This window comes from Penicillium pulvis, assembly GCF_028828015.1.
Source record: "Penicillium pulvis strain IBT 33274 chromosome Unknown contig_7_segment1_segment0, whole genome shotgun sequence".
Lineage (NCBI taxonomy): Eukaryota > Fungi > Ascomycota > Eurotiomycetes > Eurotiales > Aspergillaceae > Penicillium > Penicillium pulvis.
In genome coordinates this window covers 3,429,289-3,453,837 of record NW_026643079.1, presented here as the reverse complement: position 1 = coordinate 3,453,837, position 24,549 = coordinate 3,429,289, and the positions used below count along the sequence as shown (strand labels likewise).

At 48.7% G+C, this 24,549-nt stretch overlaps 12 protein-coding genes across 12 annotated transcripts; 5 read left to right on the top strand and 7 right to left on the bottom strand.

Moving 5' to 3' along the window:
* Window positions 1-215: 215 nt before the first annotated feature.
* N7503_009274 (putative oxidoreductase, 2OG-Fe(II) oxygenase family) lies at window positions 216-1,406 on the top strand (the record flags this gene model as incomplete). Its single annotated transcript, XM_057068821.1, has 2 exons — window positions 216-596; window positions 705-1,406. 2 exons carry the CDS (start codon window positions 216-218, stop codon window positions 1,404-1,406), a joined length of 1,083 nt encoding a protein of 360 aa, XP_056919676.1.
* Window positions 1,407-1,917: 511 nt separating this feature from the next.
* On the bottom strand, window positions 1,918-3,940 carry N7503_009273 (ferric reductase family protein; the record flags this gene model as incomplete). Its single annotated transcript, XM_057068820.1, has 7 exons — window positions 1,918-1,932; window positions 1,982-2,412; window positions 2,474-3,052; window positions 3,105-3,397; window positions 3,463-3,482; window positions 3,545-3,674; window positions 3,738-3,940. The coding sequence occupies 7 exons, from the start codon at window positions 3,938-3,940 to the stop codon at window positions 1,918-1,920; spliced, it is 1,671 nt and encodes a 556-aa protein (XP_056919675.1).
* Window positions 3,941-5,213: 1,273 nt separating this feature from the next.
* N7503_009272 (FTR1 family protein) lies at window positions 5,214-6,513 on the bottom strand (the record flags this gene model as incomplete). The annotated part of the gene is made up of 4 exons (XM_057068819.1): window positions 5,214-5,736; window positions 5,802-6,247; window positions 6,302-6,423; window positions 6,483-6,513. The coding sequence occupies 4 exons, from the start codon at window positions 6,511-6,513 to the stop codon at window positions 5,214-5,216; spliced, it is 1,122 nt and encodes a 373-aa protein (XP_056919674.1).
* Window positions 6,514-7,132: 619 nt separating this feature from the next.
* On the top strand, window positions 7,133-8,968 carry N7503_009271 (uncharacterized protein; the record flags this gene model as incomplete). Its single annotated transcript, XM_057068818.1, has 1 exon — window positions 7,133-8,968. One exon carries the CDS (start codon window positions 7,133-7,135, stop codon window positions 8,966-8,968), a length of 1,836 nt encoding a protein of 611 aa, XP_056919673.1.
* A 967-nt stretch (window positions 8,969-9,935) lies between these two features.
* N7503_009270 (uncharacterized protein) lies at window positions 9,936-10,211 on the bottom strand (the record flags this gene model as incomplete). Its single annotated transcript, XM_057068817.1, has 2 exons — window positions 9,936-9,991; window positions 10,043-10,211. The coding sequence occupies 2 exons, from the start codon at window positions 10,209-10,211 to the stop codon at window positions 9,936-9,938; spliced, it is 225 nt and encodes a 74-aa protein (XP_056919672.1).
* A 1,518-nt stretch (window positions 10,212-11,729) lies between these two features.
* N7503_009269 (fructose-1,6-bisphosphatase) lies at window positions 11,730-12,707 on the top strand (the record flags this gene model as incomplete). The annotated part of the gene is made up of 1 exon (XM_057068816.1): window positions 11,730-12,707. The coding sequence occupies one exon, from the start codon at window positions 11,730-11,732 to the stop codon at window positions 12,705-12,707; it is 978 nt and encodes a 325-aa protein (XP_056919671.1).
* A 332-nt stretch (window positions 12,708-13,039) lies between these two features.
* N7503_009268 (RING-H2 finger protein) lies at window positions 13,040-14,032 on the bottom strand (the record flags this gene model as incomplete). Its single annotated transcript, XM_057068815.1, has 1 exon — window positions 13,040-14,032. One exon carries the CDS (start codon window positions 14,030-14,032, stop codon window positions 13,040-13,042), a length of 993 nt encoding a protein of 330 aa, XP_056919670.1.
* A 561-nt stretch (window positions 14,033-14,593) lies between these two features.
* On the top strand, window positions 14,594-15,195 carry N7503_009267 (uncharacterized protein; the record flags this gene model as incomplete). Its single annotated transcript, XM_057068814.1, has 2 exons — window positions 14,594-14,801; window positions 14,888-15,195. 2 exons carry the CDS (start codon window positions 14,594-14,596, stop codon window positions 15,193-15,195), a joined length of 516 nt encoding a protein of 171 aa, XP_056919669.1.
* A 658-nt stretch (window positions 15,196-15,853) lies between these two features.
* On the top strand, window positions 15,854-16,918 carry N7503_009266 (uncharacterized protein; the record flags this gene model as incomplete). The annotated part of the gene is made up of 2 exons (XM_057068813.1): window positions 15,854-15,934; window positions 15,986-16,918. The coding sequence occupies 2 exons, from the start codon at window positions 15,854-15,856 to the stop codon at window positions 16,916-16,918; spliced, it is 1,014 nt and encodes a 337-aa protein (XP_056919668.1).
* Window positions 16,919-17,276: 358 nt separating this feature from the next.
* Window positions 17,277-18,643, bottom strand: N7503_009265 (endoplasmic reticulum-Golgi intermediate compartment family protein; the record flags this gene model as incomplete). Its single annotated transcript, XM_057068812.1, has 3 exons — window positions 17,277-17,788; window positions 17,847-18,425; window positions 18,556-18,643. 3 exons carry the CDS (start codon window positions 18,641-18,643, stop codon window positions 17,277-17,279), a joined length of 1,179 nt encoding a protein of 392 aa, XP_056919667.1.
* A 911-nt stretch (window positions 18,644-19,554) lies between these two features.
* N7503_009264 (DYRK family protein kinase) lies at window positions 19,555-21,138 on the bottom strand (the record flags this gene model as incomplete). Its single annotated transcript, XM_057068811.1, has 2 exons — window positions 19,555-19,566; window positions 19,630-21,138. 2 exons carry the CDS (start codon window positions 21,136-21,138, stop codon window positions 19,555-19,557), a joined length of 1,521 nt encoding a protein of 506 aa, XP_056919666.1.
* A 28-nt stretch (window positions 21,139-21,166) lies between these two features.
* N7503_009263 (uncharacterized protein) lies at window positions 21,167-24,096 on the bottom strand (the record flags this gene model as incomplete). The annotated part of the gene is made up of 3 exons (XM_057068810.1): window positions 21,167-23,660; window positions 23,740-23,932; window positions 23,997-24,096. 3 exons carry the CDS (start codon window positions 24,094-24,096, stop codon window positions 21,167-21,169), a joined length of 2,787 nt encoding a protein of 928 aa, XP_056919665.1.
* Between the last annotated feature and the right edge of the window lie 453 nt (window positions 24,097-24,549).

The following is a 24,549-nucleotide window of genomic DNA, read 5'->3' as shown; positions in this document are numbered from 1 at the left end:
TCGCTCAGAGTGGTCTATTTCGACAGATAAGTTTTACATTGAAGAGGCTCAGTGTACCCACCGCGTGTTCAAGCCATGTGGACGCTTTCCTCGGTTACCCCGTATTCCCCCGCAGTTCACAACATATAAGGTTGCATGTACTTCCAAAGCCGCATGATCAAGTGTCAAGATACAGCCCACAATCTTACAGCCATTTCCATCCAGTATTTTCCAGAATGCAGTCCCAGATTTCGAAAAATTTCAATACGAACTTCCCCGACCTCCCACCCTTTCCCACCGACATACCCACCGCTCCTCTCCTTCGGCTGTCCCTCGGCAAGCTACTAGCAGGAGATAAATTAGAACTGGACCGCCTTTTCGAAGCATCTGTGGAAATTGGATTCTTCTACTTAGACTTCCAAGATTCTCAGCTCGGATCTTCCCTACTCCAAGATGTCGACAAGTTGTTTGGGGTAGGCAAAGAGCTGTTCGAACTCTGCTTAGAAGAGAAGAACAAGTATGACTTTAGCAAGCAGAACTCATACTTTGGGTATAAAGCGCAAGGTGTAGCGGTCGTGGACAAGGAGGGGAATTTGGATCGGAATGAGTTCTACAATGTGAGCTAAACTGCCTTTCTATTCTTGTTTTCATCTCCGAGCCAACCCTCTTCTCCTAAGGGAGTCTCATGTCAATTCCTTCTGAACCAGAGGTCTGACAGTGAACAGGTCTCAAAAGACGATATTCTCGGCATCTCAGAGCAACTTCCAGCACCAAGCCTCCTCAATCAAAACAGAAAGCCCATCGAATCCTTCATGCGCAACTCCCATGCCATCGTAACGCTAATCCTCACGATCCTCAACGACCAACTAGGCCTCCCAGAAAAAACACTACCAGACATGCATCGCCAAAGCGCTCTAAGCGGCGATCAAATCCGCTGGGTAAAAGCACCACCCCAACCCATGAACGACAGACGAGTCGCACTAGGCCAACACACCGACTTTGGCTCAGTAACAGTCCTACTCAACCGACTCGGCGGGCTCCAAGTCCAAATGCCCGGAACGGACGACTGGGTCTACGTACGTCCACTACCAGGGCATGCGATAATCAATCTCGGTGACGCAATGGTGAAATTCAGCAATGGGCTCTTACGCTCAAATATTCATCGCGTTAGTGCGCCACCTGGTGCGCAAGCTGAGTGCACAAGGTATAGTCTTGTTTACTTTGCACGTCCTGAGGATGAGGTTATACTGCGGCGGTTGGAGGGGAACCTGATTCCGCCTTTGGAGGGCAACGAGGTTGAAGAGGATGTTAGTAGTAAGGAGTGGATTATTAGGAGAGCTCTAGGGCCAAGGGTTAATCTTGGTCGGAAGGTTGATCTGGACAAATCGGCTGGAACGGAGGAGCTTAGTCGGAGAATCAAGGTTTAATGTGAATATTTGATTTTATTAGTCAATGGAAAATCACAAGACTGCGAAATCCAAGAGTACCAGTATAAAATATCTCCACAATTGTATTTTTCGTGGTCAGATTGGGAGCGCAATTGGGGTTTTCACGAGCCAATGGACTGTGTGGCCAGTTATGTTGCCCCTGCACATCAGACGTATATGCCTTATCGACTGATGGCGACGGCGGGAATTCCCAACAGAAGGCTATGAATGATTGACCTCATCATGCTTGACGGAGTCAAGTACCTACTGGTCCCGTTCCTTTTGAGCAATATAACTGTCAATCCATCTGTCTCAGCTGATATAGGTCACTCTCATGATGTGGGATCCCACGTAGCGACTTGATAAAGGACCGAGGACCGAGGACCGAAAGAGGTTGTCTTCATCAAATTCTGGTAGTTTCCAGACATGTCATAATCCTCAATTTTTGGGCCAGATCAAGAGACCCGCTCTTTCAAACAGAAAATGCTTCTATATCCACGATTGGTGGGATTCACCATTCGAATTCCTAAGTTGATATATTAGTCATGTTTTTCGTCTGGCGTTCCTCAACTTACCTCAGTGTAAAGCGTTATCGATACCCCGTCATCACGAATATCATTGTTAACGGCATTGCGTATCGTACTCATAAGGTCGCTAGGTCCACAAGCACCAACAATGACACGATCGTCTAAGTTGCCACCTGAAGTGGCAGCGGCTTCGATGAGATTGCCAATATCAGGGCGCCCGGATCGGATCTCATTAACCGAAGGTAGCTTGGGCGTAAACGTTTGCAAAGCGCTCTTCTCAAGGTCATTGGCTGAAACAGTTAAAGAAGGCTCCGCTGAAGCTACATCTCCATTCACAGAAACCTTTTCTGAGACTGAGCCTGTGGAGGTAGGGGATGATAGTCCGGTAATATCGGTCGGGCGAGTGATGTGAATGATCAGATTCACTTCCGGGTGAGACTCAAGTTGCTTCAGCTCTTGAGCAAACCATTCGAGGCTCTCTATGGAAGAAGTCAGACAATGCTAGAAAATTCGTTGTCTCAGCGGCAGAATACCACTCACCGTAGTTTCTTACTACCCAGATGAAATCAATAGACTTGACCACTTTAGTAGTTGACTCGATCAGATCCAGCGCAACCGCAAATGTGAAGCTAGCACCGCTGCCACCGGCGATAAGAATGACCTTATCAAACTTCTTAAAGTTGGGGACTTGGCCATAGGGGCCATCCACAGAGCAGCGTAGAGACATGCCCGGCGCCTGCTGAGCAGTTTTATGCAAATCCCGCGTAAAGCCGTCATATACTCTAATGACAAACTCCGAAGGGGTCGAAGAAAGTAGAGTGAACGGATGGCTTTCGACCCAACGGATGGCAGGAACCCATAAGAAGGCATGGGAACCGGGACTGGAGTACATGCGGCGACTGAGCTTTACTCGAAGAGCATCGTCAGGTAAGGCTGTCACAGTAGCATGATTCCCAAAGAAGTTCCACACTATCTTTGCGCCTCGAATGAGGCGATCCATGACCCAAAGACAAGCAGTGAAGATAATGATAATCACAGTGTGACTTGAGAATTCCGGACGGTGCATCCCCACCGTTATCATAATCAAGATGAACATGGAGAGGTGCAGCATGTAGAAGACTATGAGCTATCAGTATTGGGGGACATAAAATTATTCAGGCAGATGACTCACGTTCATAATGTCCTCGCATGAAGTAGGTGATGGTTGAAAAGCCAATGATGACCATGGAAAAACCTGCAATGGCACCAGAATAATTCTTTCTCAGTTGCATTTTCTCGAGCTTTCCAGTCTCTGACCACGCAGATAGGTACACTATAGCATGCAGGACACTCGTGAAGATACAGGTGTAGCCGGCAACCTTGTGAAGTGGACGAAGCTTCTCATAGGATTTCGCGGTCAAGATTGCGAGAGGGGTGTTCTTTAAGGCCAAGAAGACCAACAGCACCAGATTTGCGACGGAAATCCTATCAATCAATACTTGTCAATAACGAGACAGGAGAAGTCGAAAGTGTCTGGAGAGTGCACGAACCAGCCAAATCGTTTACCAACCTAGCAATTCAGGAACCCGTCAGCAAAGAATCGAAGTAAAGCAATGGTTGAGATCAGCTCACATATGAAAGCTCGGTAAGGTCAACATTGGTCACGGCCAGGATCAAATTGATAGCCCAATAGATGATATAAAGAATAGACCGATCTGTTCTTAATCCCATGACTGAGCTGGCAAGAAAGCGTCGAGCTTGTCTGTTGTATTCAAGAAGCATGAGTTCTTTCTTGATCATATGGAAATGAATGGATTCAAGTTACCTATACTTCCGAGACAAGGCAGGATGACTCTTCCTTGGGCCATAATGAAAGTGAATCACGCTTAACCAGTGGTATACAGCAAAAAGACACATTATTGAGCCGACAGCAATGGCAAAGTATTTGTTGCTCCACTCATTATTAGATTGGCGCAATACCTTTGCAGCGGCCTTTGCAGCAGCCTTTGCGGCTTTGGATTCACTCATTGTGATTCTTCCAGAAAGACTCAATGTCAAAATGTCCAAAACATGAAAGGAAAATCTCTATGGAGTCCGATCGGCCCAATCTGACTACTGGGAGGGGCAGAATTATCAATCAGTAACCCATCGAAGAAACTTGCTGTGAGCCAAGAGACAAGACTCGGATCAAGGCAGACCCCACTGGCTCCAAAGATGGAAGCTCGGTGTCCTTCCGCTATTCGAGATATCCATACTGAGTAGAATGGAGCCATGTCTGAGCCTGTAGCATAGCATGCCAAGATGCCAAGATGATTCTTAGATCAAGGTAGGAAACACAGCCGGAAGATCATCGTAGAATTTACGCTCCCGACGATCTGATAGGGGAGACGTTGCAAAATTGCTGTGGGGCACTCAAGGCTGGGCATTCGATACTTCTATTCTCGCCATATTTACTAGACATAGACCAGCAGCGATTTATAGTCTTAAAAATCTACCAGGAAGTTCTTAAGGGCATGGTGTACTCAGCGAAAAATGGTTGTCGCGTGCGGAAGACTAGGGCAAGTGTGGTAAAGGTTATATTTTTTTTTATCTAATCAAAATCAGAATCAAATCAGATAAACCAGTAAACTTTCCTGTGCGTCATACCGGGTCCATGGAAAATTCAGCATGAAACACCCGCGAAAAGATGGTAATGGCAGTGATTCGAGACCGAGATCAGAGGGTCTCAGCTCGGAAGCTAAGCTGGAAGGAGAATTGTGAGACAAACGTACCCAACGGTGCAATCTTAGTCAAATCCAGCGAGACTCGTTGAATCCTCGGCATTTGAAGTTTCCGTATCTTACCGGAGCGTACCAATGACTTCGGTGAAGCCACCAAGTAAACTTTTCCGCATATCTGATTTTGTTGAATTCGTATGATAAGATACCATTATCAATCTAAAATACTAGCTTGATACAAGGGTGGACCCAGCATATGCTTGAATTTTATCAAGCAAACCTGGCGCCCCACTACACGCCCAGGTAACATAGGGTCCACGGGGGAAAAGATTTACGGTGGGCCCACGCTCGGAAACCTTCACTGAAACCTTGGGAATGAGGGATTTTATGAGGAATTTGAGGAGTTTGCGGTTCCCGCGCTTGTGAAATACGTTGTTTAAACACTGAAGGTCAAAAAATAAAATACGTCAACTCAATCGAGAAAGAATCCCCTATTCTGATATAACACAATATGATTATTTTGATTGGACCCGTATTCTATATCTCATGAAACATCAAGACTAATGCGTCCTGATTGATTAATTTTAAAGAGCTATAAGGGAAGCCTCGGCACGCTTCTCCGGCACGGAAACTGTTGTCTCAACAGGTGCCACCGGGTCTTCATAGGGACGGCGCAGAATGAAGGCTCTAGCCTTGGCCTTGCTCCGTGCGATGCGGTTCATGGCCGGATCAATGACAGGAATAGCTCCACGTCTCTCACGGTAGAACATCAGCGAGTAGCCAACCATCACACAGATCCAGTATAGGTTGTAAGAGATCACGGAGCCATAGTCGGCCGAATTGGTCCAACCGAGAAGTGCGTTGAAGATACCCCAACCGCCACCACCTCCCAGCTCGGGGTTACAGCAGTTCACGTGCCAGACACTCTTTCGAATATCATAGGATCCAGGACCAGAGCCAGTCTCGGACGCGTCGCCTCCGATAATCTTGTTCCAGGCGTTGTTCTCAAAGTACCAGACACCTCGAGAGAAAAGACCACCAGCCACGAGGTAGAGGAAGCAAGTCGAGATAATCAAGAAAATCTGCATCGAGGTCTCTCGTCCACCCCTGTAGGAATAATTTCAAGGTTAGCTCTACGCATATAGTCTTCTTTTTGGAGGGGATTGACGAACCGGTAAATGAGATAGCCCACGGCAACACCAGCCAAAAGACCACAGAAGACGGCCAATGGGAAAGAAGTAGCCGGAAGTCCTAATCCCACGCCACCGACATAAACAACGCATTCAAGGCCCTCACGGAGAACGGTGATGAATGGAAGGATAAACATGGCGTATTTCTCCAACCATCTCTTGACCCGACCCTTCTTTGATTCATTGGGGTTCTTCTCCTGCTCAAGGGCCTTAGCAAGCTTGACCCGCCATTTGTCTTGTAGCTTAGACACGCGCAAGAGAGCAGCTCCCATAATGGTGATGATGATCGAGGCGATAATTCCCAGAACACCTTCCCAAATGTCCTCGGTGCTTGAGAAAGCGTCTGTTCCAAGACCGTAGAAAGCACCAATCATACCCGCGCCAACCGCCAGACAAATCAATAGGCCTGTCGCACATCCCCACCATACCTGTCGCTGTTAGCGCACAAAGTCGCATTGAATTGGAAGCGAGGTCCGACATACTTGTTTTACCAATCGTTTATATGTAGGGCGATCATCATTGTAGAGCGACTGCTTCAAGAAGGCCAGTAGAACCGACACAACCACCGTCGTCTCGAGACATTCTCGAAAACAAATAAAGAACACTAAATTGCGCCGAATTAGTTTAGTGACTTTGTCGAAAAACAAGGGGCGCGAATCCTACCGGTGACCGCGAAAACTTGGTTGTTGCCCATGATGCCTGGTGTGCTTTTGACGGCCCAAGGCTAAGAAGAGAAGGGATCCAAGAATTAAAGAACAGAAACACGAGCAGCACTCGGCTTGTTAAGGTCTCATGTAGTCCGGCAAATGAACTAGAGGTAATTTTGAAAATTACGCGGATCCACCCCTGAGCTTGGCGTAAGCTTTTTCATCAACGTTTAGCATGGTGATTCGTCGTGGTGGAGATTCCATACCCGACGACCACGGGCTCCTACTCAAGCTCCACTAAGTCATGGAAGTGAGTCGCCAGAAGCGACAGCATGCGTGCTCGATTTCCCGAAACGATACGAATCAAAGCCAGCTGGTTATATGAGCCGACCCAATGGAGCTCTGATTGACTCACACGTGAACCCGCATTGGCCGCTTTTCCAAACATCTGATTAGGGCACGGAAGATTAATTGGAAAACGATCGTCCAGAACCCGGGCGGGGCTTTGACTTTCTGGCTATTACCGGGATTGACCAAGGGTTCGTGTTTTTTTTTGCTAATCAATCTCTACTTCTCCTATGGTTCCGAGGGGTTTTCGTTCATTAATTTTCCCTTGAACCGGGATCTTCTTCACCTTCACCCCTTGGCGAACGCGTCAAACACAACATGGTTATCTTACACAGCCTATCGTTATGGCTTATGGCAGTACTGCCCTTTGTGCAATACTGTCAGGCGAAGACGGTGAATCTGGATTTCAACGTCACATGGGTTAATGTGAACCCCGACGGTCTCCATGAGCGCAAGGTGGTGGGTGTCAACGGCCAGTGGCCCCTGCCTGTCATTGAGGTAGACAAGGGTGATCGCCTGATTGTTAATATGTATAACGGCCTTGGCGACAAGGACACCTCCATCCACTGGCATGGCATGTTCCAGAATGGAACCAATAACATGGACGGTCCCTCGATGGTTACCCAGTGCCCAGTCGCTCCTGGTTCCTCGATTACCTATAACTTTACTATCCCCCAAAATGGCACTTATTGGTACCATTGCCACACCGATGCCTGTTACCCAGACGGGTACCGCCAAGCTTTGATCGTGCACGATAATCAATCATACTTCAATGATATGTATGATGAAGAATATACCGTGACAGTGAGTGATTGGTACCACGAGCTTGTCGAGGATATCCCATTTATTCGTGTTGAAAATCCTACTGGAGCCGAGCCGGTGCCTGATTCATTCCTCTTCAATGATACTGTGAGCGCTACGAATATCCCCGTCGAGGCGGGAAAGACGTATTTGTTGCGATTGATCAATATTGGTGCCTTTGTGGCGCAGTATTTCTATATCGAGGACCACACTTTCCGTATTGTCGAAATTGATGGCGTGTACGTTGATGAACAAGAGGCCGACACTCTCTACATTGCAGTGGCACAACGTTATTCTATCTTGGTGACCATGAAAAACTCCACGGATAAAAACTATCCGATCGTGACCGTTGCCGACTCGGAATTGTTAGATACAATTTTGCCTACCCTTCAGCTCAACCAGACCAACTGGCTTGAGTACAACAGCAGTGCGGCGCATCCACAAGCTGTGATGACTGTGGACACTGCCTCTGACCTTGTTCCATATGATGACTTCAAACTTGTTCCTCACGACCGGATGGCATTGCTTCCAGACCCAGACATGACCATTGAGGTCGATGTCATCATGGCCAACCTCGACAATGGAGCCGGTTACGCGTTCTTCAACAATATCACCTACACGAAGCCTAAGGTCCCAACATTGTACTCCGTCCTTACATCCGGGGACTTTGCCACAAATTCCGAGGTTTACGGCGAATACACACACCCGTTCATCCTCGAGCATAACGCGGTCATTGAGGTAATCCTCAACAACCAAGACACGGGTTCCCACCCCTTCCACTTGCACGGCCACAACTTCCAAGTCGTCAGCCGCACTCCCTCGTACGGTGCTTCTTTCTACGACTTCGTGGATGGCGACCCAGTCGCTTATAACGCTACCGAGAACCCCTCCAGCAGCTTCCCGGCCTACCCTGCTCGCCGAGACACCTTTGTCGCACCACCGCAGGGCAACTTTGTCATCCGATTCGTCGCCGATAACCCGGGTGTCTGGTTCTTCCACTGCCACATCGACTGGCACTTGCAGCAGGGCTTGGCAATGTCATTCATCGAAGCCCCCAAAGAGCTTCAAAAGCAGATGTCGTTGAGCGACAGCGAAATCAGCATCTGCAAGGCCGCCGACATCTCTTACGAGGGAAATGCCGCGGCTAACACTGTAGACCTGCTCGACCTTACTGGTCAAAACAAGCAGCTCCCGTGGCTACCTGCTGGATTCACAGCAAAGGGTATCGTCGCGATGGTCTTTTCCTGCGTGTCTGCCTTCCTGGGTATGGCTTTCATCACAGTATATGGCCTGTCTGGAATCCAAACCAAGAAACAAGAGACTGCTGTGGTCACTGAGCAGAATTCTCTGTGATTTTCGAATTTTCGCTATGATGATATAACCCGAGCCTGTATTTAATTGATAGTCGGACCAAATTAGAAGGTCAATTGATTTCTTAATGTTCAAGAGATTGTCGCTGCCTATAGACCCTAATTTAACACAAGATGAGATATGCCAAACATTTCTAGCCTAATTATAACAATATCATGTGACATCGTTCGCATGGAGATCGATCAGCAATGCGCTTAATGACGCCACATTTGGTTTCGATGTGAAGTGGAGACATTTTACTTATTAGGTATAGTAATGTTCGAAATCAGATTTACCTCCACACTCTTAGACTTTCAGTCCCGACACGGGACCTTCGTCTCTAGTCCCACTCTGAAATTCGCTAGCTTCTGGGAGTTCCATCAACCTCTTACTTCCCTGAGACTCCTGCCCAGGCTAAATATTGGTTAGGCTGCCAGAAACAAGGGGTAAATGCTGTGTGAACAGATTGAATAAATGTAATTTGATTTATGAACAACCAGAGCTTTCTCTTACGTCTTTCTCTTTCCCACCTCACCTTCTTTGGTGAAGGACGCGGAGCAAGATCTGATCCGCCGGCACAGTTCCTACGGGGATAGATCAACAACCACGCGCGTAGTATTTTGCATCGCAAATATGCTTCATGGCACTGGAATCATATTCTTTCCATAATAGTGTTGCCAGCATAAGATTGTCAATTCAAGCCTAGCCATCGGGATTTTGTGAATCGTTTAAATTTTCCCAATTGCAAGACAAGCGGCAACCAGTAGAGAAAGGTACAAGGCTGAGTACCATCTATATGAAACCCGGTCATCTTCGATGTTCCTGAGAAAGGCTATACGAAAGATGAGCGTTATGGTCATGACAGCTATGATGAACGAGATCAACAGTGTCGTTTTCTTGTGCTGTTGATTTAACACCCAGTGAAATATATAAAAGTACTGCGATAGATTGTCAGTCATTGTTAGATTTGTCATAACAAGCAGCTGACCTCGAAGAGAACAAGATTACAGGACGTATAAATGCGGGCTAGATAACATAGTCAGTAAAATGTGGCTTCCTGGAGATTGCATGACATACCTGGAATATCTCCAAGCAGCATTGGTGTTGTTCGACGACCGCTGGCCTTATCACCAGGAACATCGCGAAAATCCTGAATCGGCGCAGTGAAGAAAACCCAAGTCGCAATTATCTTCACCCAGGGCCATCCAAATTCGGATTTTGAACCTCCAAGCTCCCAGCAGGCCATCAGCTGAGCAACACAACCTAATGATATAGAGAGATCTTTCGCAGGCCCAAATTTAGCCGTGTGGAGTATGTACGAGCTGAAAACGGTAAATATCCAGAGCATGGTCCATATATGGACATTGAGGATGTAGCTGTATATGATCCAAGCCCCAGTCGAGACATAGTACCTGACTTTTGTTGCAGCGACGCTCGTTTTTCCGGAGACGACTGGTCGATTGGGCTTATTGATCGCATCTTCCAAGCTATCTCCTTCGGCGTTATTTGCAAGATCGATCGTGTAGGCATACAGGAATCCATATGTTATGGCATCTATCAATGAACTTAGCACTCCAGGGGTCTTTCAAATATTTTGCAAGGTTTATTACTGGCAAGCGAACGCAGGATCTCGAATATATCTGCTTCCCTGTGTAGCAATGACGCTATCGGGAATACCAAAAAAGGCAAAAAAGCAAGGTCGAGGTTGCTTCGCATATAATGATATGAGAGGTGAATTTCCTGCTTGAAAACTTTTGCTAAATTCAAGCGGCCCTTGGCTTCTTGACATTGATCTTGGGGAGCCATTATAAGAGCGAGGAGGATTATCAAAGGGAATCGGTTCGTGATAACACATAAGACCTACCTACTAGGACTATGCGTACCTAATTATATATAGTGTCAAGTAAGAGGAGGCCGATGATGCAATTCAATTATCATCCAACCAATGTAAGGCGCAAGGTGCCAACAGAAAAAAGCTACTGTGTTCTTGAGAAGAGCGCCTCCCTGTTTCCAAGGTTGCCCAAACAGCGATCAAGCTGAAGAAATGCCGAAACATGACTATGCGTGACGTGTAGTGGGCTTCATGCAATCAAGCAAATGAATATTGTGGCCTCAAGTAACGGACTCCACATCTCAACCTGCCGAAGGCTTTTTATTTTTATGCTGGTTAACGCCATGGGTTACATAGACCGAGACGAGCTGAAGGCTCCTGGGCTCTCGCTTCTGTAGATCTGTGTCGGTGAAGGATATGAATGTACTTCAACCTTGCAATGGCTATCGTCGTCACCCATCATCCAATGTGTGATTTCTCTAGCCTTGGGAAAACCTGCCAAAGGGCCACGCCTAGTGGTGATCAGCCTATGCACCTAAATCAGCCTTCTTGTCATATCAAGATCTAGCCGCATAAGCAAGATGATATGATTGGAAACTTGACAAACAGTAGAGATAAAGTTTCGTAGATCGGCATGACGCTCTTTTGCATGCAGCTGGGCCGTCTGATTTCGAATACTAGTAAACCTACGTCAAAATTACATGGGTCTACAGTCATGTCTACGCGAATAGGTATTCATTGATTATTTACCAAGTAGCAGATCGAACAGGATGCTGAGAGTTTGATTTGGTTCACAATTGACAAAGATAGGAGTGTTGGAGCGAACACTTGCTTTCTTCGATGGCCTGGTGGGGCAGCGGGCTATCCCAAGACCCCCACCAAACCAAAATCAAGTCAACGTCATCGAACAAAACTGACCACCTACAACTCACAATGGCTCAATTCAAAGACCTTTTATTGCCACATGGCCGCACGGAACTATGCAATTCCGTGCTACCGGGACTTCTAGACTGCATTGCTGACATCGCAAAGTCACTACGTCAGTCTCAGCACGTCTCCCTAGCGGGAACCACAAACACATTTGGTGATGGCCAGTTGAACGTCGACATCGCAGCAGAGAACCTTCTCCGAGCTGCACTTGCCAAATGTCCCTCCGTCCTGACAGCGAGCAGTGAAGAAGAGCCAATTGAGCGATCTGCCCGCGACGGCGAAACCGCGGAGAATGTTTCCACTGGCTCAGAAAAGTACACTGTCGCCTTTGACCCGCTAGACGGGAGTTCCATCATTGCCCCCAACTGGACCGTGGGAACTATCATCGGTATTTGGGACGGAAGCTCGGCGATCCACCAACAGCCCTCCGAGAAACAAATTGCCTCCATCTTAGGTGTCTATGGTCCCCGTACTACCGCCATCGTTGCCCTGAAGGTCCCTGGCGGCAAACCCCAATGTCTTGAGATCGGCATCGGGGAGTCAGGACAAGATCACGAAATCATTCGATCCGATGTCAAACTCGCGGACGCACCTTTCAAGACACGCTACTTTGCTCCGGCCAACCTTCGCGCTGCGGCTGAGAGCCCGGCTTACATGCGTCTGATTACACAGTACGTGGAGAAGAAGTATACGCTTCGGTATAGTGGCGGCTTGGTGCCTGATGTGGTGCACGCGCTCGTGAAGGGCCACGGAGTGTACTTGTCGCCTGTGACTGGTGCGAGCGAGGCAAAGCTACGCCGCTTGTATGAGCTGTTCCCTGTTGCACTGATAGTGGAATGTGCCGGAGGAAGGGCGATTGATCCTTCCAATGGAGAGGATATCTTGAGTCGACCATTGGAGAATTGTGATGAGAGAGCGGGGTTGATCTGTGGAACGGCCGAGGAGGTTGAGATTGTGAAAAAGGCACTGCTTGGTCAGTGAGATCACTCAGGCGGGAGATTCAAACTTAGAAGTGAAAACCATCATAAATGAGTGTTTTTATCCCCTATTTGTTTTCTTACATCTTAGAATCGGGATCTCAAGAGTTATGTAAAATGCAGAAGAGATAATCTAGATGGGCTTCAGGGGGTTTTAAGACGAGGTACGTCTTGCTACTATTTTCGATATTCTACGTGAAAGATATTGAAAGGAAAACGGTATATTGACAACGGTCTATGTAAGGAACCCAGCGATCTATGTAAGAAACAAAAATCAAGCTCGATCTAAAAAACAATAAGGAAACGTAAATCAAACTTACCTTGACCTTTAATCTCCTACTCAACTTTCCGACGGCAAGAAGGGCAGGTATTAGATCGACGAAGCCACGGCTCAATGCAGGCAGCATGAAAAGACCAGTGTGAACAAGGGAGCAGCATCACCTCGTCTCCTACCTTCATATCATCCTGGCAAATAACACAAGTCGCGTCCTCAGAGTTGATCATGCTCTGGGTAACAATTGGTCGGGCCAGCTGGCTAAGGACATCCCGAGGTACTGCAATCTGATCTCTCATTGAATCCACAGGCTCGTAGACGTAAGACACTGGGGCTTCATGTCGAGCATGTCGGGTTCCATGGTGATGACCCGGAGTTCCGTGTCGGGACGTGTGTCGAGGTGCATGGTTAGCCCCTGGAGCTTCATGGTGAGCAGGGGCTGCATGTCGGTTTCCGTGGTGGTGGTGATGACCTGGAGTTGCATTTCGGGATGTGTGTCGAGGGGCGTTATGAGCCACTGGAGCTTCATGTTGAGGTGCAGGGGTCACATGTCGGTCTCCGTGATGGTGGTGGCGACCTGGAGTTGCATGTCGAGATGCGTGTCGATGACCATGGTGACCAACTGGAGCTTCATGGTGCGTAGGGGTCTCATGTCGGGATGTACGTCGAGGGGTATGGTTGTGATGACCTGAAGCTTCATGGTGAGTCGCAGGAGTTCCATGCCGGGTCGTGCGTCGAGGGGTTTCCTGTCGATGAGCTGAGCCTCCATGCTCAGGCGCAGGATTTGCATGCAGAGTTCGGCCTGATCCGCTGATCCTTTGAGTTATGGGCATGATCCAATCGCGCAAAGTTGCCCGCCGTTCCCCGGGTCCTGACACAACTCGATCCAGCAATCTCGGTGGTAGACTGATACCTCCATCTCGCCGCTGGAGGCCTGCTTGCAGAAGCTCGCGCACTTCATCAGCAACGTCAGGTGTGGTCATGTATAGTCGGGCAACTAGTTCATTGATCTCAGCAAGGCCAGCGTGGCGCACTGGGGTGTTATGGTGTGGCATATTATAGATACTTCCTTGAGGTTAGAAAACAATAACAATTTTAGATAATGGATAGAGTGTGGACTGGAGTATTGATATACTGTTGATGATGTTGATAATGGAGTCCAAGAAGCTCGGGAGTTAGCGGATTTTTATAATCACTGGGCAGTATAGTCATGTTTGAATTGCATTGTTTTCCTGAAGAGAAGGATTCTTTGAGCTAAAATAGGAATTTCAGCTTTAAATATAACTATGATACATGAACCAATGACTCGACCACAAAGACTCGACGGGAATGATTCAATCATATATTTCTATTTCGAGGACAATCAATAGATTAGTAGAGTATGAAAGAACTGCGACATTGTCAATAACAGGACAAAGATTCAAAGAGCATGTTCTTCCAACCAGGGCTTTACAACAGAGACTTAAACAATGCGAATAAAGACTTCTATGAAGAACCTGCCCTGGTCTCGGGCTCACAATGAAAACAATGGATCTTTCTCTCATAACATACGACATATAATCAGACCCTTGTCAACAACCATTAACGCATCCGCACGTCCATTTGATTACTTCACCATGTCAATTAGCTATGTGGCACGGAATCGAACTCAATCAATCCAAGAGGCTATCGACAACCTTTTTATAGAGTTTGGAGCCACAGTGGAAAATCGAGACTGGGCCACAGAGCAGACACAGCAATCAGAAGAGCCCTGTGTTTTTCAAGTCCTCCGCGACTATGAAAATGGAGCAATCCCGAATGGCCGAGTCATTCTAGCCCACGACGGTGAGTTTATTGTTCTGGAAATTCCACGGCGACACCTCCCCCCTAACGCCACAGGTCCTATCCAAGAGAGAGAGTTAATCCCTCAGATATCCTGATTGATCTTCAGGTCTATCAAACTTGGCGATCAAATCCATCTGAGCATTTACCGCGCAAGCCTCTATGTGAGGTAGTCGAGGTCTCCAAGGATGAGAACCGCACCTGTTCTATATGCTACGAGCTTGTCAGTCCTCATCTAGAGGTGATTATACTTCCCTGTGGACATTGGTTTGAATGGTGCTGTATTCAATCATGGTTTGAGCGAAGCTTCACTTGTCCCATGTGTCGTGCGAATGTGCTTGAGGGTAGCATATCCCCAGATGATCTATGGATTATGTATGAAGTTGCTGAGTCTTAGCCTTGAGTTAGTAAGATTCGAAGATTCTTGGAATGTCAGTATATTCACGGAATTATATATAGTGTCATCCCTTTTTCATTGGTGATTCTAGCGCGGGGTAGCACCTCCTTCGAACATCATCTGGAGGAAGATGCAGTTATGATAGTCATGCACCACTGCCCAGATATACTATCATTTCTGATGAGACCTGCTTTTCAAAACCTACTTGATGTAGTCCTATGTGGGTACAAGATTAAGATGTATTAATGGTATACGAACTTGGTAGCCTTGGAATAAGGGCGTCCCACTGACCACTCGGAGTGTCGCTTTTACAGCGCCACCTGGGCAGATATCGCTATACCCTTGTCTCTAACAGAGTGACTATACATTAGGCACAAATCATGTGTTGGGTATCCAGCAAACACCCCTGAAGGTTTTAGTTCGCCTCATTATTTGCCTATATACTGCCCAGTCAGCCGCACGACTTTGTTTATCTCCCTTTCTGTCTCCCCCGTCTCCCCCCTCCTTCCACCTTCCCACAATCTAACGATACGTGAGTGTACTTGCTCTTATCCTATTCTCATATATGTTGTTTAATATGTACATACTTAATCAGTTAATCCTACCAGTGTATTCCGAGACATCTAATTCCGAGGTTCTCAACGCCCAAACAAAAGCTATGACCGAATCAACCCATCTATGGGTGGATTTTGTATCTTCGAGTCAAACCTACCGACGGTTAAGGGGACTTAAGGAAAGAGTAAGTCACGGAAAACATGTTACGAGATAAAACCCTCAATAACATGTATAGGGCTGGAAAAACCAAGACGGAGATCGATTCTTTGAAGAACGAAGGAAAACCGCATCGAACCCAACCCAAAGCAAAAAAGAAAGCTTCTATCAAATGACCTGCCATATCGGATCGGGACTGGCGGAAGGGACGGATATATTCAAATTAAAACCTCCCGGGCTCAAGGTGCTTGATCTCTGTATGGCACCAGGTGGGTTCACAACGGCAGCCGCGGACAACCTCTTGGAGCCACTGATCGACGGAATAACGCTCCCGCCCCAGATCGGGGACTATGAAGTGCTAGCGAAGAGACATTGTCAGAGAATCATCTATGCTGATATCACGATGTATCTCACGGAAATGGGATACGAGGGAACTATTCCTAATGGACATCCGGATGCGAACCATTTCGACACAAGTCGGCCCCTACTTGATAATACATATGATATCGTCATCTGCGGAGGAGCTGTTGGTCGAGATCATCCTAGGGAGGAATACCGCCAAGACTGTGAAGGAACACGGTTGACAGTTTCGCAAATGGTGTTCGCGATGAACCATCTCAAAACCGGCGGTTCTATGGTCCTACTTCTGCATCGCGTTGAGGCATGGGATACTGTTTGCATACTTCATGCTTTCAATCAGTTTTCTGAAATCCAGCTTTACAAACACCCCAAGTGTCATGCTATCAAATCGTCTTTCTATCTAGTTGCGAAGAACGTCGATTTGGAACACCCCGTTGCAAAGCAATCGGTGTCGCATTGGAGAAATCTTTGGGGATATCTGACCTTCAAGGAGTTTGAGGATGTCCCGCTTCCTGATTCAAAACTTGATGGATCAGATGTCGCTTTTGTTCAAAGCATGATAGACGACTTTGGTCCTCAATTTCAGAAGATTGCGCAGCCTGTCTGGAAATGCCAGGCGAAAGCATTGCGCAAGCAGCCATTTACAAAATAGGCTGCAGAATGAATGTAGCGTAGCTGTTCAACGACAATTTGGCGGTGTTCATTACGGAAATCTATGATGTTATTAAGTCACTCTCCTAGGCAGTTAGCAATTCATTGTGATGAATGTTGAAAATGTTGGTGTCATGAGGGTTTGCAGCGACTGTCCCGCTCTCTGAGTGAACTAGTATGTTTCGTGATAGAGATTGCGAAAGGATTCAAAAGGGATTTTGGACGCCCTCGTACATATAGTGCATACCCTTTAATGATTAGCATAAGCGCTGTTAAGTCGATAAGTACGGAGTCAGATTCCCATATAAAAATGTAAATGCATCCATAAATTGAAACTAGAATCAAAACACATGACGAAATCAGTCCTTATAATGCTTTCCTGTCAAATATCCCTCAGGCTGCTCCTTCTTCCTCCTCCCAGCAATCTCAGTGACCCAACCCGAGATCTGGTAAATCCAACCACCGGTGACAAGAACTCCACTAATGGTGTTGATCACGCGGATAACAAGCGCCAGGAACCCGCCCCGCTCTTCACTGACAAGCAGCAAAATCGGCTCAATATTATACTTGAAGAAGATACCCGGGACCAAGTATGGGGTCTCGGGCATCTCTTCAGACTGGCTAGTCGCTGCGTACTGGTTCGTGAAGACCGTGTTACGGCCAGTGCGGGCGGTGGCCGACGCCGGAGAACGAGTATATGCGTCCAGGGCGTTTCGGCCCTTGGTGTAGAGAGTAGGCACAACGGAGAGGAAGTACTGGTACTTGAAGTAATGCTTGTCGGTCTCGGCCATGGTTTTATCGAGAGGATTCATCAAAGATGGGTAGTGAGGGCCGAAAGAAAGCTCGGTGATCATGTGCGAGAAGTTGAAAGCTAGATTGAAGGATGAGTAAATGGGTCAAAGCTGGGGCGAAATCGGAATCGAAAATACCACTGTGATCCAAGTGCGGCGCAAACTCTCTATATCCATGACCTCTCGCGGTGATATGGAAATCTCCCTGTACTTTGTTTCCCTCCAGACTACCATAAATTCGACAAGAATCCGTGGTGTCGCCCCATCGCATCGAGGGACCCTTAGCAAACTTGCGCCTCGGGTTTCGTCGCGCCTCGCCTAGAACGTGGTGCGCATGCGCATCTGCCTCCTGTGCTGTCAATCGATCTTCCTCCTCGTGACTCAGTGTTTGGTACTCGTGCTTGTCCTTGTTCCGCTTGTGCATCCACAGGTTCCAGCTCGTTTCCTCGCGCTTGAGCATGTCGCTGGCTAAGATGCGGTCGCCGGCTGCGTCTTGGATGTTAACACGAAGGGTATCGCAGGGCATGTTGACGACGATATCGAGGTTGAGCTGGAGTTCATGGGAGACGCCCTTCTCCACGCTGAAGTGGTGCTGTTCTGTGCCACGCCACCATGTTTTTAGTTCGGAGAAGCTGAAGACAGTGCAGACGAGGAGAATAAGGACGGTCCATTGGCCACCGCGGTGGGTAGGGGTTGTGTAGGAAGCTTTTGTTTTCGCTATTAAGAGTAGGAAAATTAGCCTGCCATGTCTTTGTCTCGTAGTGGTCGTGAAATTGGGGTAAGGTTTGAGGTTGATTCGCGGATCGCGTGTCTGTATATGTACAGCTTTCAGGCAAAGAAGACTTACGGAAAGCGTCAAAGGTCTTCAGGCCCGACAGAGCGCTTTTCTCTCCAAAGGCATCCTCATCGAGGCCCTTAGAGTCAAAGCCATTCATTGCGAATTGGAGGACAGCAGTGAAGGAACAGAAATGGAAAGGTGGAGTGCGGGTCAGATAAGGCGATGAGGCCAAGTAGTCCGATTCGCCGCGACCCACTCTGTCAGGTACACGATAGCCGCGTTTTGTAGCGCTCACTGGGAATTTCCCGAGGTCTACTTGATGATAAAATGAGAGTGGAAAGAACAAATCTTGAACAATCACGTCTAATCCAATAGTGCTTTTTTTTTTTGAACATTCAGAGTTGATAACGTGGATTTAAATTTCTGTTGACGCGTGTACCTTGGCTGTGTATATATTCCGCGAGGATAATCGTCAGATTATACAAAACCTCAGCATTCCGAGGTTCGTAATCTCGTATCCTCAAGCTTCTGTGAATATGGAAGCCCTCGGGGCTTGAGGGCTGGAGATTACCTTTGAAAGAATAGAATGTGCAATCGTGTATTCAGTATTCGTACTCCAGGTCTATATTGATAGTTATGTATCGTAGTAATGCATTGATTCAAAGCCAATCCGAATGCTCTACAGAAAGCCCACGGTCATGAAGCTCTCTCGGAGAGATGCAAGGAAATAAAACAAACGTCAAACTGTACAAAAGCAGGACCGAAAGGGGCCTGATGGGGGTAATGATGGGTCATCAGTATAGAAGCGAAAGACAGCAGGACAAACGAAAGACATGAACATAATAAAACCCCGTCGCATGAATCATATCAGGGCCCAGATGCAAATGCTGTCCACAAACATAAAAGGGTATAGGATGGATGCCGTCCTTTTGGCTGTGGGTTCCCCGAACCAGATCAACAAATGCATGACATGACAAACCACCTGATGCATGAGAGAACATGAGACAAGAACAAAAGAAAACAATGTAGAAAACAAATATTATTACAGGGCGTAGGGGAGAAGAGGGTTTATTTGGTCCTCTGTTGGCTGGTCAGCTTTTGTTTTAAGGTTCCTAACCAGCCACTGGCTCCATGCTAACTCACCAAGCTGGTCGCTGCCGCCGCGGTGGCAAGGTCGGGCTTTCCACTGATGCTTCTTGCGGAAGCACGAGGCAGCGTGGTGGAATCCTTGACCGCTCGCTTGGCGGGGCTGGACGGCGGTGGACCGTTGATTGTCGAATGGCGCTTCCCGGAGCCCTTGACCGGAGAATTACCAGATGCATCACGGCTGCGCAGAAATCCGCCGGTCTTCAAGGTTGAGCTGGGAGGCTCAGGCAGCGGGCGCCCACTGGAGGCGCCACGCTTAGAGGGTGAGCTTGCGGTGGTCTGAGCATACATCCTGGGGCGAGCTGTCGGCTTGATACCGGTGAGGAATTCGTGCTTCAGCGCCTCGTGAGGGGTCATCCGGCGGGCCGGGTCCCATCGCAGACAAAGCGTAATGAAATCCAGGAAAGCCTCATCGTCGCACTTAAGAACTTGACGAAGCTCTTTAGAGCTGGGACGACGGCGCCGACCCTTGGAGGAAACGGTCAGACGTGGCTTGCCCAAGGAATCAAAGAACAACTTCTTGCGCGTGCTCTTTTCAATCAGGTGCTTTTCTGGAGGACCGAAGACTTCCATGATACAGGCCAGTTGCTCCTGTTCGTTCTCGCCTGGGAAGATAGGATAACCGGTGAACAACTCAGCCAGGATACATCCAACACTCCACATGTCGATGGGCATACCGTATGACATGCCCAAGATGACCTCAGGTGACCGATAGAATCGACTCTGGATATAAGTGTAGACCTTTTCGTTTTCGAAACAACTAGAGCCGAAATCGATAACACGAATTTCAGAATTCAACGGGTGAACGAGAAGAATGTTCTCCGGTTTCAGATCGCAATGAATGACCTTCTTTGCATGCAAGAGGGTAAGACTGCTGAGCATTTGCTTGGTGAATCGCCGAATGAGCTTGATGTTGAAGCCTCGGAAATCGTGAGCCTTGATAAACTCGTAGAGATTGATTCCCAGGAGTTCCGTCGATATGCAGAGATGGCCACGGAAGTAGAAATTCTCGACAAAGTTGACCACGCTGTGGCGGCGATCCGGATCCCAGTCCTTCAGTTTGCGGAGAAGGTTGACTTCGATCAAAGCCTGCTGATGGAAACGTTTCTTGTTGCGAATGATCTTGATTGCGACCAAAGCACCAGTCTTGTGGTCGACACATCTCACGACTTGTCCGAAACTTCCCTTACCAAGGACATCCACAACCTCGTAGCGGTATGCAAGATGATCGCCCATCACGATGTTATAGTCGCCCCTGTCGTCATCATATCCAAAGTTTGCAGCACCCGAGTGAAGATCTCCGACATGCTTCTTCGCATTTTGAGTACCGCAGAAGAAGATGTCTCGGTAATCAATAATTTCGCCGCGCTCAAAGATGTTCAAATTAGCCATCTTGAGAGCCGCAGCGGGACTGACACGATCCTTTGGTCCCGCCTTGCGACGCAATTCATCTAATGCTTTGGCGGCGCTTTCAAAGTCTTTCCGTTTGGCTCCAAGCCTGCGCATTTCCTCATCCGCCACCACTATGTCAGCGTCAACACTGGCATCGGTCGACCGAGAAGAAAGCCGCGGCGCTGGAACGAGCAGAGTTGATTATTTTATGTACCGGAGACACATAAGTGCTGTTGGGTCGGGCATGCGAGGGATCCAGACTTCCAGAAGAATCATTTGAACGAGTTGGCTCCAAGTTGACGCCTTGTTCACTGCTGACACTGGGCTTGCGAGGGGACGCCGGTTGTTTTGTTATGCTAGACACAGATGATTGACGGCGGGGCTTGAGGTAAGATGTCTTGACACTAGGACTGGTCGAAGGCACAGAAGACAAATTGTTCCAAGTTGCGGATGCCGGGAGCTTGGGTGGTGGCATATGGTCGTATTTGGCTGGATCGATATCCATGTCAGCCGAGGGCTTTATCTTGGAATTGCTGCGAACTCGTGCAACATTCAAGCGATCCCGAAGCGAGGGACCCGACACCGCAGTAGTGCTTTCCGGCTCAGAAGGGGTCGAAATCTGACTCAATCTTTCTGTAGCGGGTGTAAAACTGGCACTTTGTGTCTGCGGGCGTGGACCAGTCAACTTGTACGAGTGAGAAGCTCGGTTATTGGAATAGTCGCCGCTAGCTTGGTGACGGAGAGCATTAAAGTCGCTGCTGCTCTTGGGTAGTGTATATGATGCATATGGTGATATATTTCGGTTGCCACTGGGTGTATCGAGAGACTCGAACGCGCTGGTACTGCTGGCCGCCCGTAATGACGCCGCCGTTGCGCTAGTGCTGATTGCAAAATGGGACGTACTGCTACGTACCTGAGTAGCAGGTGCTTTATCTTCATCGTCGCGGAAAGACCAGAAGTTGGATGCCTTTGATGCAGTCATTGGCGTGCTGGGCGTCTTCGACATGACCTGGTTGGAAGGGGTGTAGGATTTCCGCTCTTCCGCTTCCCGGTCTCTTAAAGCCTCAATCTTGGTCGTCATTGGAGTTCCCAGCGGCAGAAGGTTTAGGGGAGGCAGCTTCAATGGCTGCAGGCCCTTGCGACCCAGAACCGTGGAGGTTCGTGTTCGCGACTCCGGCGTTTTCGCCGCCCGCTCAGTCGTATAGTCATTATTGTTGTCATCGGCGGTGGCACCGTGTCGGCCCTGGGTTTCCATGTCTGAATCCTGCGCAATATGCAATTGGCTGATATCCACTGGTAAGCTGGACTTCCTTGGGGCCGGGAAGACCGGCGCGTCCAGTTCACCCTTGGGGGATTCATAAGCCTTGGGGATTGCGGGGACCGGAGGCACTTCTTCCTCCGCATTCGATGATGATTGCTCCGTGCGCGGCTTGGGCGTGGGTAGTCGCGAGGACGAGAAATTTTGGGAGAGACGTGGCTGAAGCGAGCTGCTGGAGTTCCGGATTGAGTTGTAGCTGGTGTTCGATGACAGCGATAACCCAGAGCTGTAGGACTTGCGGTTGGGATCTGGCGTGGTCCGGTTAGAGGATGGGGTGATGCTTTTTCTTGGGAGGAAGGAAGGGGATTGGTTCGAGGAAAGAGGCCGAACAGGAAGGGGCTCTGTCTGGGTGGGTGGGGTATGTGGCATGGGAGGTGCAGGAGGTGCGATGGACATCCGCTTCATGCGGCGTGCATCCGTGGGACTGATGGTACGGGCACCTAAACCAGTTGCATGCGGCATGACAGACATACGCTTGGAAGATGAACACGAAGATGTGGGCGTCGTAGCAGTAGGGTTTCCGGTTGTGTTCTTGACCGGTGTGCGAACGGCATTAGTCGAAGATGATCGGCTGTGGTCCGAGGTCCCAGACGCGGTCAAGTAAGCTCCGCGTGGCTCTCGTGCAGTGGGCTGGAAAGACTTTGCTTTGAGGCTTCGCACAGAGGAGGGCACTTTAGGCTCATCTCGTCCCGAGTCTGGCTGTGTACCCCGCGGTCGAAGGGAATTGTTCGGGTCTCGTGATGGATCGGTGCTGACTTTGCGAGCACTCAAGCTGGCGCGTCTCGCTGAAGCACTGGTGGGCGCAAATGCGCCAGAGCTGATTGACTTGCGAGAAGCTCGCGCCCCGACAGTGGGATGATTACCTCCATTGGCGACCGGCTGAGCGAGACTTTGACGTCGCGATCGCGTGTTGCCAGAGGTCGTGAGCAACCCAGGATTTGGAACATTCTGACCGTGGAAGCGGGATACTTCGCTCTTCCGCCGGGCGGACGCGTTTCTTGTGCGATCCGAGATATTGCTCTCATAGCTGTTATTTGTCCAGGAGCTGTTGGTTGACAGGCCTGAGTCCCTATTTTCAGAGCCCGCGCCTCCATTTCCAGGCATGGGGAAGTGATTCAAGCTCGGCTCCGCCATGATGCTGTTGTGGAAGTCGTCAAAATTTATTGGCGCCAAAAAATCCATATTGTCCGGGGGAATTTGGGTGGTGTCTTGCTTCGCCAAATTTCCCACACTCGTAGATCGGAGATTATAACCCTTGGAATCGTTGGTGGAGTCAACCGATGAGGTTTCGGAGTGAAAATAGCCACCGGACGGTTTGCTATAAAAGATCATAATTAGTTATTATTGCCAAAATATCAATTGCCCGCCGCGAAAATCAGGGGGCAGTCAATACCCACCTCCAACGCGAAGCGTCCTGCGGTCGCGGCCCCTGAGGGGCATTGCCTCGAACAGACAATTGCCTGCGAGTTGTGCCCCCAACACGGGGCCCTGCTACACCCCTCGAGGGCTGAGAATCAAAATTGGTCGTAGAATTCGTATGGAAGGTGGTTGAAGCGGCCTTTACAAGACGTCTGCGGGCGGGGGTTTCCGCTATTTAAAAGTACGTTAGCAATCATCTCATTGCGTTACGAGGCTCAGCTCCCATCTAGCTTACCTCCGGAGCCCGAGTCATCGTTCCTAGACGGGTTAGATGAGCGGGATTGTACAGAACCAGCTTGACCCCTCCCTGGAGTTTGGGATGGGTTGGCGGGCATTGTTCCCAATCACGGTCCGATTGAAACAGGACCGATCCTTAAAAAGACAGCCCGATGCGCTGATCAGACCGAGAAGTGCCAGGAACTGGCCGCAATGGCATTCAGGAGAAAGCGGATTTGGAATCCCCACTCGGAAGAGCCTTGAGCACAGTCGCGCGACTCGTCAAATGGCGGTTACCGGTCCATATCGGGGCATAACAGAGGAACGGCCGTATGCGATGTCCGAGATAATGTGCGTTCGGGACTTTAGGGGGAGAACACTGAGGATGGGAGATTTCCAATCACTCAAAAATAATTTTGGTGTAGCTTTGGTCGTGTTGCTGGGGCAGGTGCTAAGGCGGTCGCAGGGTATCAGGATCCACCAACAAGGCACCACAAAGGGGATCAAGATGAAGTGGGAAATTCAAAGAACACTCAATGTGTCCTGAGAAGAAAGCAAAGGAAGAAGGTAAA